We start from the raw sequence: 14,536 nt of genomic DNA, 5'->3' as shown, positions 1-14,536 counted from the left end.
ATATATATATATATATATATATATATATATATATATATATAGTTCAGGGACAGCTCTCCAGGCCGAGCCCCAGGACTGACCCCTCCCCAAATGAGGATTATAAGAGATCATAACTTTACATAAATGCCAAAAATGATAGGAATTACTATCCATTTTTAAATTATAAGGCTGAAGGTTAATGGTGTCAGTTTTCTAGTCAAAAGACATAGACTGCAAGATTATATTAATGAAACAAGACTCAACCACTTGTTGACTCGTAGAAATACTTACAATAAAAAGGATGGCAGAAGATTATCACCGCAAATGGAGAATAGTCTACTCTATAGGTAGGAGTATAAGTCAGTAAAGCAGCTTTTGGTGAACAGTCTGGTAGTTTTAAGTTGCCACATATTGAAAAATACTTGAAATGTACATATACTATAAATAACCTATCATGTAACTTTTATCTGTATCTTCAGATAAATGCACCTGAATTTAAAAATGGTCATCTCAACACTGTAGTCAACTTTAAAAATTAAAACATTAGTGTGGCATTGATGGCTCATACCTGTAATTCCAGCTACTAAGAAGGCTGAGATACAAGGATTGTGGTTCCAAGCCAGCAAGGACACAAAAACAGGAGAGAGGGCTGGGAAGGTGGCTCACTGGTAGAGCCCTTGCCTTGCATGCCTGAGGCCCTGAGTTCGATTCCTCAGCACCATATAAGAAAAAAGCCGGAAGTGGCACTGTAGCTCAAGTGGTAGAGCGCTAGCCTTGAGCTGAAGAGCTGAGGGACAGCGCCCAGGCCCAAAGTTCAGGCCCCACGCCCGGATCCCAAAAAAAAACAAAAAACAAAAAACAGGAGAGATACCTATCTCTAGTTAACTAATAAAAAGCCAGAATTAGAAATGTAGAAATTATCAAAATAGCCCAGCAAGGAGGGAAGGGATAGTAGGAGAAAAACAAAGAAGGGGGTGACAATGTTCAACAAGAAATGTCCTCATTCCCTTGCTCATGTAACTGTAACCCCTCTGTACAGTATCTTTACAATAAAATTACAATTAAAAAAAAGCCAACCTGGGAAGGTATCTCAGTGGTAGAGTGCTTGCCTTGCATGCATGAAGCCCTGGGTTTGATTCCTCAGCATCATATAAACAGAAAAAGCTGAAAGTGGCGCTGTTGCTTAAGTGGTAGAATGCTTGCCTTGAGCTGAAGAGCTGAGGGACAGCGCCTAGGCCTAGAGTTCAAGCCCCAAAACAGGGGGTGGGGGGGAGGGAAGCCAAAAAAGCCAAGCAAGAGCATGAGGCCATGAGTTCAAGCCCCAGTACTGGCACGTGCCTGCCCACACATGAGCACACACACACACACACACACACACAATCACAACATTCATTATCATCTAAAAATAAATAAATAGTGTTATATTTATCAGCACATTATTACAGAACAAATGGATATTCTTTCCTAGTTGGGAAGAAAAACAAAATAATCACCTGAGCTAATGTTAAAATTTTAAAGATCTGGAATTTGTGTCAGTAAATATAAAACAAGGGTAGATGCTTCAGTTGGCCTGTTTTGATGGTAATTTTGAAAATAAAGCTTTGACACAGAATGTTCACACATTGCCTGAGAATTCTGAGTTTCTTCCCAGATATTTCCAAGGAGAGTGATCTTGGCTTTTGACATCACAATATTGAGAAGGTCAATTAATTCAAATTTTGAGTGTCAAGAATCCTGAACAGACAGTGGAAAGGAATCTATCACAAGGCCATTCATTTAAGAACAGTTGATCAGGGGCTGAGAAGGTGACTCAGTGGTAGACCGCTTGCCTTGCATGCATGAGTGTTCGATTCCTCAGCATCACATGAGCAGAATAAGCCAGAAGTGGCGCTGTGGCTCTAGTGGTAGAGCACTAGCCTTGGGCTGAAGAGCTGAAGGACAGCGCCCAGGCCCAGAGTTCAAGCCCTATGAAAAAAAGAACAGTTGATTATTACACAGAATATCTAAGGAGGCTACACCAAGAACCACCCAAGCCAAGCCAACACTGGGCAAAACTAATGAAGGATCCTGGGGGCCACTTTTGACTCAATGCCAAGACTGCTACTTGAATTAATTTTCATTTGTGCCTCCTCAGTTTCACTCAGGAGTGAGAGGTGAGAATATCTCCACTTGGATTTTTTTTTTTTAGTACTTGTTGTGTTGTTTTTTTCTTGCAGAGCTGATGACTGAATTCAGGGCCTTGCACTTGCCGGGCAAGTGCTCTTCAACCAAACTAAATGTCCAACTCCTCCACTTGGATTTTTATATGAAAGTTAGGGCCCCAGGTTACACTAACATAACACTCAAAAACAGTCATTCAAAACAGGACGTGAATACTTCTCAACTTGCCCTTTCCCAAACATAAAAAGTCAAAATCTAAGTGGTTTGAGGACTATATCTGTGTTTCCTTTTTCCCTTTCCCTGCCAACCCCTCCCCCGCCCCCCCTCCAGGTTCTGGACCCTTCCCTGGGATCATAGACCTGTATGGAGTTGGAGGAGGCCTTCTGGAGTATCGAGCAAGTCTGCTGGCTGGGAAAGGTTTTGCTGTGATGGCGCTGGCTTATTACAACTATGATGATCTCCCCAAGAATATGAAGATTCTCCACCTGGAGTACTTTGAAGAAGCTGTGAGCTACCTGCTCAGGCACCCTCAGGTTGGTTGAGTTGTTTTTTTTAGTGTTTTGGTTTAGTGTTTTGGAGAGGTTGTTGTTGTTTTTTGTCGGTCATGGGGCTTGAATTCTGGGCCTGAGCACTGTCCCTTTGCTCTTCAGCTCAAGGCTAGCTCCCTACCACTTGAGCTACAGCGCCACTTCTGGTTTTCTGGTGGTTTATTGGAGGTAAGAGGTTCACTGACTTTCCTGCCCGGGCTGGCTTTGAATGTGATCCTCAAATCTCATCCTCCTGAGTAGCTAGGATTACAGGCATGAACAACCGGTGCCTGGCTAGATAGGAGAGTTTTAAATATCTTCCCTAGCCAAGGTTAAATCTGCAACTCACTCATCTGAAGATGTCCTATGACAAAATCAAACATTTAGTCTTTTCCAAAATTCACAAGAAATGCACATTTCTTTTTTCTTTTCTTTTCTTTTTTGGTCGGTCATAGGGCTTGAACTCTCTTGGGTTCTGTCCCTCAGTTCTTTAGGTCAAGGCTAGTGCTCTACCAACTGAGCCACAGCACCACTTCTGGTGGCTAATTGGAGATAAAAGTCTCATGGAGTTTCCTGTCCGGGCTGGCTTTGAATTGTGATCCTCAGCTCTCAGCCTCCTGAGTAGATAGGATTACAAATGTGAGACACCAGTGCCAGGCAGAAATGTAAATTTCTGAGTCAGGATGATATCATGGGAAATAGACCATTTGTGTGCCCAGATGGTTTCTGTCTTTAGGGAAATTAAGCATCCTGTCCAAAACTGAGGGTTTCCTAGGAGAGGCTGTTTGGTGCATTTCCCTCATGATTAGGGATGTTGACTAATTTCTTTTTTCAAATACCTGTTGGTCATTTGGGTGTTTCCGTAAGGTTTGTTGATCATTTTAAAATATATTATTTTGGACATTTTTGCTTTTTTTAAAAAAAGGGGGGATTCCTCACATATTCTAGATATCAACTCTTTTTCAGATGAAGACTTAGCAAATATTTTCTCTCATTTTGTGGGTTGTCTTTTTTATTAAGTGCTGTTCAAAGCTTTTTAATTTGCTATAATCTCATGTCTATTTCCAATGATTTTAGGATCTTTTCCAAAGAAATCTTTGTCTATTATAGTATCCTAAAGCATTTCCCCTCAATTTTCTTCTAGTAGCCTCATAGGTTCAGGTCTTACATTTAAGCATTTCCTTTGGGTTTTCTTCTATTTATATACATTAGTTTCTTGTACATACACACACACAGTTGTACAAGGGAAGAGGCTCCCTTTTGACGTCTCCATACAGGCATTCAATGTATCTCAATTAAACTCCCCCTCCCAATAACACTTTCCTTTCCCCCACTCCTCATTTCTTAGAATATTTTCAACACATTCTATTGTTCTATTAAAATGTTTTTGAGCCAAATACTGGTGGCTCATGCCTGCAATTCTAGCTATTCAGGAGGCTGGGATCTGAAGCCAGCCCTGGCAGGAAAGTCTGTGAGACTCTTATCTCCAATTAACCACCAGAAAACCAGAAGTGGCATTATGGCACAAAGTGGTAGAGCACTAGCCTTGATCAAAAGAGCTCAGGAAAAGTACCCAGGCCCCAAGTTAAAGCCCTATAACCAACAAAAGAAATGTGTTTTTTTCCTTTTTAAATTATATTTAAGTAATTATACCAAGGGCTTTCACCTCAGCTTGTCAGTTGATGAGTATAATACATTATACCACGGGCTTTCACCTCAGCTTGTCAGTTGGTGAGTATAATACATTATACCATGGGCTTTCACCTCAGCTTGTCAGTTCATGATTATAATACATGTTGATAAACAGAACCCTTGTTGTTCTGTCTTCATAATGCAAATAAACTATTTTGACCCATATTCATTATTTACCTTCATCATGAGCCCTTCTCCTCCTATTTGAATGCTGCTCCTCACTCCAACAATATTCAATCCATTTTGGTATGATTGTCATAATGTGAAGAAGAAGGTTCAATTTCTTTTCTTTTCTTTTCTTTTTTTTTTTTGGATCCAGTCATGGGGCCTGAACTCTGGGCCTGGGCGCTGTCCCTCAGCTCTTCAGCTCAAGGCTAGCACTCTTCCACTTGAGCCACAGCGCCACTTCCGGCTTTTTTCTTTTTTTGCTTATGTGGTGCTGAGGAATCGAACCCAGGGCCTCTGGCATGCAAGGCATGCGCTCTACCACTGAGCCACCTTCCCAGCCCAGAAGGTTCAATTTCTTTCTCCATGTGCATATCTAATTCTCACAGCTCAATTTCTTAATGAGGCTATCTTTTGAACTTTGACTTAAAAAATACATTGGGGGTGAACAAATGAAGCAATGATATTCACTGGACACTATGTTGAAAATGAACCCTACAACTTGTGGGTAGGATGGGAGGGAAAAATTGGGAGAGAGTGAGTGAAAGGGTGACATTGTCCCAAAGAAATACCCTCTTTACCTGACTTATGTAACTGAAACTGCTCTGTATATCACCTTTATAATAATAATAAAAACTATTTTTAGTTAATTGGGCTGGGCACTGGTGGCTCAAGTCTGTGATCCTAGCTGCTCAGGAGACCGAGATCTGAGAACTGCAGTTCAAAGCCAGCCTGGGCAATAAAGTGAAACTTTTCTCTACAATTAACCATCAGAAAATTGGAGGTGGAGCTGTGGCTCAAGGTGGTAGAACACTAGTCTTGAGCAAAAAAGCTCAGGGTCAGTGCCCAGGCCCTGAGTTCAAGCCCTACAACCAACCCCCCAAAATAAAATCAATTAGTTATAGTTCCATGAGTTTACTTTTCTACCTTGTTCCATTGGGCTGTGTGTCTGTATTTATGCCAATACCCTGCTATTTTGATTACTATATCTTTGTTATATATTTTGAAGTCAGTAAAGATGGCTTTGGCTATTTAAAGTTTTGTGAAATTAATGCTTCTTTTTAAAGCCAGGATATTGCTAAAGCCCAGATTCAAAGTCAGTTCCACCTGACTTTCAGGGTGGTCTCAAGACCACTCACTCTACTATACTATGTATGGACTCATCCTCCTTCATTTTCTCTGTCCTGGTCCCAGGTAAAAGGCCCAGGAATTGGGCTGCTTGGGCTTTCCAAAGGGGGCGAACTCTGCCTCTCTATGGCCTCTTTCCTGAAGGGCATCACCACTGCTGTCATCATCAATGGCTCTGTGGCCAATTCTGTAGGAACCCTGTGCTACAAAGATGAGACTTTGCCCCCTGTGGGCATTAACCTAAATCGAGTAAAGATGACCAAAGATGGCATCGTGGATGCTGTGGATATCATAATGAGTCCTTTGGAAGGACCTGGCCAGAAGAGCTTCATTCCCGTGGAAAGGTCTGACACCAACTTCCTGTTCCTTGTGGGTCAGGATGATCACAACTGGAAGAGCGAGTTCTATGCAAATGAGGCCTCTAAGCGCCTGGAGGCCCATGGGAAGGCAAAGCCCCAGATCATTCTTTACCCTGAGGCAGGGCACAACATTGATCCCCCTTACTTCCCCTTGTGTAAATATTCCCTGAATCGCCACCTGGGGGGTTTCCTCTGGGGGGGAGAACCCAAGGCTCATGCAGTGGCCCAAGTGGATGCTTGGAAGCAAATTCAGACTTTCTTCCACAGACACTTGGGTGGTACAGAGGGCACAATTCCAGCAAAACTGTAATTGTTATTTGACTAAGTGACACGTCCAATGTTGATCTCTCCTGGGAATAGCTACTGCTATTAGTGAGTGTATTTGCATTATTTTTTCTTTTGAATGACAAAAGTGTTTCCTCATCAGAGTAGAAATGAATTTACCAATAAAATAAGTTTCAAGATAAACAAAATTGCAGATGTTTTCAGTTTGGATAAACAGAGATGGAGATAAAGATCAAGATAGGTAGATACAGTTATTGGTAGAAAAAAAGGGGTCAGGGGCTGAGAAGGTGGCTCAGTGGTAGAGTGCTTGCCTTGCATTCCTGAGGCCCTGGGTTCGATTCCTCAGCACCACATAAGGAAAAAAAGAAAAAAAGTGGTGTCATTCATCTGTCATTTCACTTTTGCAAGAAGCTTAAATAGGAGGAATACAGTCAGGACTGGCTGCCTAGGCAAAAAACAAAAATAACCTAAGCAAAACGGGCCAAGGTTAGGTATTTATCTACTTACTAACGTAGCTGCAAATTCCTAAGACACTGTAGAAGTTTAAAAAGAAAACCAGGTATGGGTGACACCTATAATTCTAGCTACTCACGAAGCAAAGACCTGAAGATCAAGGTTTGAAGCCAGCCCAGGAGGAAAGACTCTTATCTGAGTTAACCAACAAAAAGCCAGAAGTTGGGCTGGGAATGTGGCTTAGTGGTAGAGTGCTTGCCTAGCATGCATGAAGCCCTGGATTCGATTCCTCAGTACCACATAAACAGAAAAGGCTGGAAGTGGTACTATACAGCTGAAGTGGTAGAGTGCTAGTCTTGAGCAAAGGGAACTCAGGGACAGTGCCCAGGCCCTAAGTTCAAGCCTCAGGATTGGGAGGAAGAGGAAGAAGAAGAAGGAAGAAAAAGAAGGTGGAGGAGGAAGGGGAAGGAGGAAGAAGCGGAGGGGGAAGAAGGGGGTGGAGGGGGGAAGGAGAAATAGCCACCGGAGAAGAAGAAGAAGAAGGGGGAGGGGGAGGAGCAGCCGCAAGAAGTGGAAGTATGGCTCAAGAGTGCTAGCCTTGAACAGAAAGAGACAAGACCTCAAGACCCTGAGTTCAAGCCCCAGTACACACACACACACACACACACACACACACACACACGTTTAAGTGCTATGGTTTGAATGTGGATAGTATTTCTCAAAGGTTACACGTTAAAGGCTTGGTCGACTGGGGGAGGCTGTTGGGATGGATTGGAATCTCTGAGAAGTAGCTACTGGGAGGTCTTCATTCTATATATGCCCATTATTCAGGCACCTAAGGAATTGCAACGGGAATCCAAAATGGACAAGTTAAGATCTCAGGGTCTCTGAGACAAATTTTTTTGTAATTGAGCTTTCCAATGAGGCCACGAAGGTCATAAAATGTCCCAGAATTTTTTATTTCAATTTTTTGGGTTGGTCCTGGGGCTTGAAACTCTGGGCCTAGGTACTCTCCTTGAACTTCTTTTGCTCAAGGCCAGCATTCTACCACTAGAATCACACCACTACTTCTTGCTTTTTTGAGTAATTTATTGGCGATAAGTCTCATGAGTTTCCTGCCCAGGCTGGCTTTGAACTGTAATACTCAGATCTCAGCCTCCTGAGTAGCTAAGATTAGAGGCATGCGCCACCAGTGCCCAGTTCCCGGTATTTTTTGGAAGTACTCCACTTACCTAAGGATTAAGGCTATGATTCATTCCAGCCTAAAGTGGCTCAACAAATAGTTCTACAACAAAAGATGTGTAACTTGCCTAGCCATACTGGTAAGGCAGGTCCTAGAGGTCAAATGTAACTCAGCAGTGATTCTGCCCTGTGGGCTGGTTGATTGGGGCTTGGCTTAGTGCTCCAGAGCTCCTATCTTCTGCCTTCTCTCTGCTGTCATCCTGGAATCAAGAAAAGATTGGGCCACCTGCCAGCTGTTAAAGGCTCTCATCATAACAAAACCAGATCAATTCTGAAACATTGGAGTATCACACTGCCTATTTCTACCTCCAAACCGGCCTGGGACTTAGGCTATTTTAACTATGCCATTCCTCCCAATACCCTCGATGTAACCAGGGGTTAGAGGTACCCCAGAAGGCCAATGATGGCAAAAGAGAACCTAAGATACTGTCTTCATGTGGCACATGCATGCCTTGTAATCTTTTTGTCTGCCCTATTTGTCTCATCATAAACTTTCCTGCCACATTTACTATGCTCCAGACTTGATTTAATCCTTCTTGTGGTGGAAGCAAGAGCCTAGGTTGATGAGCTGTGTCCTTGAATGGGATTGTGGGAATCCAATGTCTCAGGCTCTGCCTACTCTCAAACATGCAATGTTTACCCAGGCACAACCCACCATTGTCATCTAGTGTTACCAGAATCACAAAGAAATGGGGCTACAAGATCTTAAACTAAACCTCCAGAACTGTGAGGTAAATAAACATTTTGTCTGAAAGATTATTAGACTTTGCCAGAGAACCAACCACACATACATCCAGGTACAGAGAACAAAGAGATGTTTACTGCCGGGAAAGGGGCCAGCAAGTCTCCTTCTCTGAAGGGAGAAGTGAGAAGAAGCACCAGCTATTGTCTGAGGTGACCTGTATGACCTAGGAGGCTTAGGAGGAGCTAGAAGGGGCTAGGAGGCGGAGAACCCAGTGTGGACGCGTGGGCCAGGGGCTTCATCATGGCAGAATAGGGTATATGGCTGCTGTCCAAATAGTAGATAAGGGGGCCCTGCAGCTGCCCAGACCTGAAGGTCACTCTCAGGGGCTCTTGTGTCCTTATATGGTGGTAGATGCCCAGAGAAGGCCATCCCAAGGTAAAGGGGGTTGAAGTTGATTATTCACTGTCTTTACTACATGGACCTAGTGTTGCCTAGGAAGGGAGCATGCTAAGCTGCAGAGAAAAGAAGGAGTGTAGTAAGCTATGGGAAGGGAGCTCATTTCCCTAACATTGTCTTTATAAGTAAAGGGCCTCAGGTATTTCATTGAAGTAATGTGAACCAGACAAGTACCCTTGGGAGAAGGGAGAATGCATGAGAGCCGTTTTTGTGGAACTTGGCATCGATCATTTTCTGGCTTCCCAAGCTTGCTTATGTGATATGCATGTACCTAAGTGTGTGGGGGAAGACTGGGGGGGGGGGGGAGAAGGGGGAGGACGGGCTGTTGAACTTGAGAAAATTCATTGAACTGGTCACATGGGTTTACAATCTTTGGTATGTAAATTGTCTATGCTTTGAACAAGTCCTTCAAAGTTTGTGCGTCGGACACTTAGTCCCCAATACCATCACAGTGAGACTTAGGACTCCAGATATGAGAGATAAAGTCAGGAGAACAGAGCCTTGAAGAATGGGTTAATGCCCTTACAGATGGAGTCCTGTAGTCATCCCTAGAATGGGTTCCTGCTAAAAAGATGTTAGGTCTCACCATTTTGTTAGGCTATTGGGAGGGGGCGTGAGGGGGCTGTTGGGGATTGAACCCAGAGCCTGGCCCATAGTAAGCACACGCACACTACTACTGAAATATACCTCCACTGCCTCTCCACCATACCTTTCTTGTGTGTTTCTTTTATCCTTCCACCATAAGATGATGCAGAAAGAAGTCCCTCACCAAAAAGGGACTCTTCAACTTGGCCTTCAGAACTCTAAGAAATAACTTCGTCTTCTTTATAAATTGCCACACCTCAGGCATTCTGTCATGACAGTCACAAAAGAATCTAATACAGAGGCTGGGAAGGTGGCTCCGTGGTAGAGCGCTTGCCTTGCATGCCTGAGGCCCTGGGTTTGATTCCTCAGTACCACATAAGCAAAAAGAAAAAAGTCAGAAGTGGCGCTGTGGCTCAAGTGGTAGAGCGCTAGCCTTGAGCTGAGGGACAGCACCCAGGCCCAGAGTTCAGGGCCCATGACCAGACCCCCCATTCCCCCCCAAAAAAAAATCTAAGACAAACTTTTACTTCATTGAAGCTTCCCCCCCCCTTTTTTTTCTTTTCTTTTCTTTTTTTTTTGCTGGTCCCAGGGCCTGGGCGCTGTCCCTCCGCTCTTCAGCTCAAGGCTAGCACTCTACCACTTGAGCCACAGCGCCACTTCCGGTTTCCTGATGATTAATTGGAGATAAGAGTCTCAGGACTTTCCTGCCAGGGGCTGGCTTTGAACCGCGATCCTCAGATCTCAGCCTCCTGAGTAGCTAGGATTACAGGTGTGAGCCACCGGCGCCCAGCTTTAAAGAAAAAAAATTTTTTTTCAACTATTAGTCAATCCATGATGGAGCTGGACCCGGGCTTGCCCTCGCTGGCATCCGGCGTCACCACTAATAGATTACTCAGTAGTTTCCACTGCAGCACGTGGAGCGTGTTGAGAGGCAGACATCCTTTTCCGGGAGAGGCTCCATGCCCTGAGCACCGGGAACCGCCCCCGCGCCGCCCCCAGCCGGCCGCCAATCGCCGACCAGCGGCCTGTGGACCCTGACCTGCCGGCCCCCTCCCGGGCCTGCTCAGGCACCCCGCGCTCCCGGGTCCGGGGCTGGGACTCACGGGGTGCGCTCGCTACGACCTCGCAAGGGCTCTGGTGGCCGGGCTTCGAGTCCCGCATGGCGGCACCCAGGGTGGTGGTGGAGCCCGCGGGCCGCGTGTGCTGGGACGAGCCGGTGCGCATCGCCGTGCACGGCCTGGCCCCCGAGCAGCCCGTGGCGCTGCGCGCGTCCCTGCGCGACGAGAAGGGCGCGCTCTTCCGGGCCCACGCGCGCTACCGCGCCGACGCCCGCGGCCAGCTGGACCTGCAGCGCGCGCCCGCGCTGGGCGGCAGCTTCGCGGGGCTCGAGCCCATGGGGCTCGTCTGGGCCCTGCAGCCCGACAGGCCCTTCTGGCGCTTGCTCAAGCGGGACGTGCAGACGCCCTTGCTGCTGGAGCTGGAGGTGCTGGACGGCCGCGAGCCCGCCGGGCCCGGCGAGCCCGAGGGCGGGCGCGTGCTGGCGCGGGCGGTGCACGAGCGGCACTTCATGGCGGCCGGGGTGCGGCGGGGGGCGGGGGGCGGGGGGCGGGTGCGGGCCACCCTCTTCCTGCCGCCAGGTGAGCTATAGGCCTTTTGGAGTTAGGAGCTGGCTAGGAGCTGGCCGCCGCTGCTCTCCCCGCGGGGCCCCTGCTGGGTCTGGCTCCTCTGCACGTCCTGGGGCCTCCCTACTCCTGGGGGATCTGGGACTGGCAGCGTCTGTGTGGACCACGTCAGTGGCTGCTCCACCAATTCAGAGAGTTTGGCTGTTAGGCCCTGTCCGGTGTCTTTCACTTGTATTACCTCATTTAATAACAGCATCCCAACGAAGTGATCACCATTATTGTGTGTTGTCAAAAGAGGTTCACTTTGCTATTTATTATTGTTCACTGCCTACAGTCCCCGGCCCCCCTCACCTCCCAGCTGCAGGAGTGCTTAGGGGAAATGATGACACCCAAAGAGACAACATGTCCTTCTCTGGTGATCTGGGCATTCTGGGTCTCTGCTTCACTTCTTCACCCATTTCTATCGCACTTAAGGCCTTGCTGCCTTCCTCACCAAAGGCCAACTCCGGTGTTTCATTTTTCTTTCCTCCTACATAGACATCTGGAATGTCAATGAGCGCCACGCGCAAACACACACACACACACACAGGTGGTGGTGGAAAGAGAGGCTGTGGGATACAGTGAGGGTGAGGTTTAGGCTTAGTGTTAGGATTAGGAATAGGGTACAGGTTAGGGTGAGTGTGAGGGTTAGGGTTAGGGTTAGCCTTATGATTAGGCTGAGGGTGAGGGTGAGGGTTATGGATAGGGTTAGGGTGAGAGTTAGGGGTAGGATTAGGGTGAGTGTTAGGGTTCGGGTTAAGTTTAGGGTTAGAGTGAGGGTTAGGGTTAGTGTTTGGGTGAGGTTTAGGGTTAGGGTTAGGGTGAGGGTTAGGATGAGGGTGAGTGTTACAGTGAGGGGGTAGGATTAGGGTTAGGGTGAGGGTTAGGGTTAGGATTGGGGTTAGGGTGAGGGTAAGTTTTAGGGTTAGATTTAGGGTTAGGGGGAGGGTTAGGTCGAGGGTGAGGGTTAGGGTCAGTGTTAGGGTTAAGGTTAGGGGGAGGGTTAGGTTGAAGTTTAGGGTTAGGGTTAGGATTAGGGTTAGGGTGAGGGTATGTGAGGGTTAGGGTTAGGGTTAGGGTTATGCTGAGGGTGAGGGTGGGGGTGTGGATTAGGGTTACGGTGATGGTTAGGGTTAGGGTGAAGGTTAGGATGAGGGATAGGGTTAGGATTAGCTTTAGTGTGAGGGCTAGGGTGAGGGTGAGGTTTAGAGTAAGGTTTAGGCTTAGGCAAACACACACACACACACAGGTGGTGGTGGAAAGAGAGGCTGTGGGACAGAGGCAGCACAACATGCAACTTTCTTTCAAAATCTTCTATATCCAGTCCTCCATCTGTGAGTGGGCATTGCCTGTCACCTCCCTCTGGGATGCATTCCTTAACAAAAGCTTTTACCACTCTCCCTCACAATAACTAAGGATTCTTCAAACCTAGTAGATAACTCATCCAGGAGAAGTTTCTCTGTGTTTTAGGATTTTCTCCCTCGAAGACACTCTTCAGTAGTAATCTGGGGATCATGTCCTCTTACCTTTGATTCATAGGAATTCACTAAATAACTTAGGAAAGTAGCCAGGCACAGGTGGCTCATGCTTGTAATCTTAGCTACTCAGAAGGCTAAGATCTGAGAATCACAATTCAAAGCCATCGCAGGCAGGAAAGTCCTCAAGACTCTTTTCTCCAATTAAATCACAGAAAAAGCTAGAAGTGGCACTGCGGCTCAAGTGGTAGAGTGCTAGCCTTGACCAAATGGAGCTCAGGGACAGCACCCAAGCCCAGAGTTCAATCCTGAGGAATGGCAAAATAAATAAATATTTTTTTTTTAAATCTAGAAGTGTTGCTGTAGATGAAATGCTAGAGCACTAGCTTTGAGCAAAAGAAGCTCAGGGAGAGCACCCAGGTCCTGGCAAGAAAAGAAAAGTGTCTAAACAGAATGTATATTCTTTAAGTTACATAATGCCTCCATTATAATATTCCTTTTTTTTTTTTTAGGCCATGGACCTTTCCCAGGGATCATTGACATCTTTGGACTTGGAGTGGGCCTGTTGGAATATCGAGCTAGCCTTCTGGCTGGCCATGGCTTTGCCACATTGGCTGTGGCTTTTTCTAACTTTGAGGACCTCCCCAAGGATTTTCATTGCTTATCGTTGGACTACTTTGAAGAAGCCCTGTGCTACATGCTCCAACACCCCCAGGTGTGCCGCCTGCTTTTTATTGAACTAGTCTCTAGGAATCTCTCCATGAAGGGCGTTACTTGTACCAGGTGCACTAAAGCTGCTCTTTTTCCTTTTCCCCATACATTTCTTTTGGAGATTTCCTTAGTTTCAGCCATCTAATAGTTCCCTCTATCAAATGGATCCATGTTGTAGAATGAATTGTAAAACTGATGCCAAATCTCAATAACATTGGGATTTCTCTTGTAATACAAATGATGAGCTTCTCCTCAGCTTTGCCTGCTTGCTTTTTAAAAATACATTGGAGTATTTTCAGTGTATTTTATTTTATTTTTTGGGTCTGGTCGTGGCGCCTGAACTCTAGGCCTGGGTGCTGTCTCTCAGCTCTTCAGCTCAAGGGTAGCACTCTACCACTTGAGCCACAGCGCCACTTCCGGCCTTTTTTTTCTTCTGCTTATGTACTGAGGAATCAAACCCAGGGCCTTAAGCATGCAAGGTGAGCGCTCTACCACTGAGCCACCTTCCCAGCTTTTCAATGTATTTTAATGTATGTTTCATAAGTCAGGTAGTAAGTACATTTCTTTTTGGATAATGTCCCGCCTTCCTTGGCCCTTCTTTCCCCACCCACTAGTTGTTCGTTTTCAACATTGTGTCTAATGAGTACCACTGCTGCATTTGTTTTTAACCTTTACTTTTCTGGCATCAGAGTATCTTTCCACATTCTGATCTGAATGTTCCTTCTTCTCCTCTGAGGCTAAGAATTCCTGAAGTGGACTCTCACATCCTGCTTTGCTTTCTTGAAGTTAATTATTTGCTAATATATTTGGATAGGGGCTGATGAGTGTTTCACAGCTTGCAATAGAACTCAATTTGACACGGTTGAGTATCAAGTCACATAAAGACATTGATCAGGGCTGGGAAGGTGGCTCAGTGGTAGAGCGCTTGCCTTGCATACCTGAGGCCCTGGGTTCATTCCTCAGCACCACATAA

The 14,536-nt window shown here is 46.0% G+C and overlaps 2 protein-coding genes across 4 annotated transcripts in view; both read left to right on the top strand.

The window, feature by feature from the left end:
* The window catches only part of LOC105985108 (acyl-coenzyme A thioesterase 1-like), a 12,641-nt gene extending 6,262 nt beyond the window's left edge, over positions 1-6,379 (top strand). Inside the window, exons 2-3 of the mRNA XM_013015519.1 lie at positions 2,470-2,672; positions 5,718-6,379. Coding sequence (XP_012870973.1) covers positions 2,470-2,672; positions 5,718-6,320 — 806 coding nt within the window. The 3' untranslated portion in view covers positions 6,321-6,379. The remainder of the gene's footprint in view (positions 1-2,469; positions 2,673-5,717) is intronic.
* LOC105985118 (acyl-coenzyme A thioesterase 4-like) overlaps positions 1-13,807 on the top strand; it is a 53,396-nt gene extending 39,589 nt beyond the window's left edge. For 2 of the 3 annotated variants that reach the window (XM_013015528.1, XM_013015536.1), the window contains exon 3: positions 13,365-13,807. In XM_013015528.1, coding sequence (XP_012870982.1) covers positions 13,365-13,708 — 344 coding nt within the window. In that variant the 3' untranslated portion in view covers positions 13,709-13,807. Of the gene's footprint in view, positions 1-10,797; positions 11,354-13,364 lie in introns of those variants that run through there. The other variant, XM_013015544.1, reaches the window with a different exon arrangement.
* Positions 13,808-14,536: the final 729 nt, after the last annotated feature.

Source organism: Dipodomys ordii, unplaced genomic scaffold, assembly GCF_000151885.1.
Source record: "Dipodomys ordii isolate 6190 unplaced genomic scaffold, Dord_2.0 Scaffold2, whole genome shotgun sequence".
NCBI classification, from domain to species: Eukaryota; Metazoa; Chordata; class Mammalia; order Rodentia; family Heteromyidae; genus Dipodomys; species Dipodomys ordii.
Note: the sequence above shows the minus strand (reverse complement) of the source record. Positions and strands in the feature narration are given on the sequence as shown.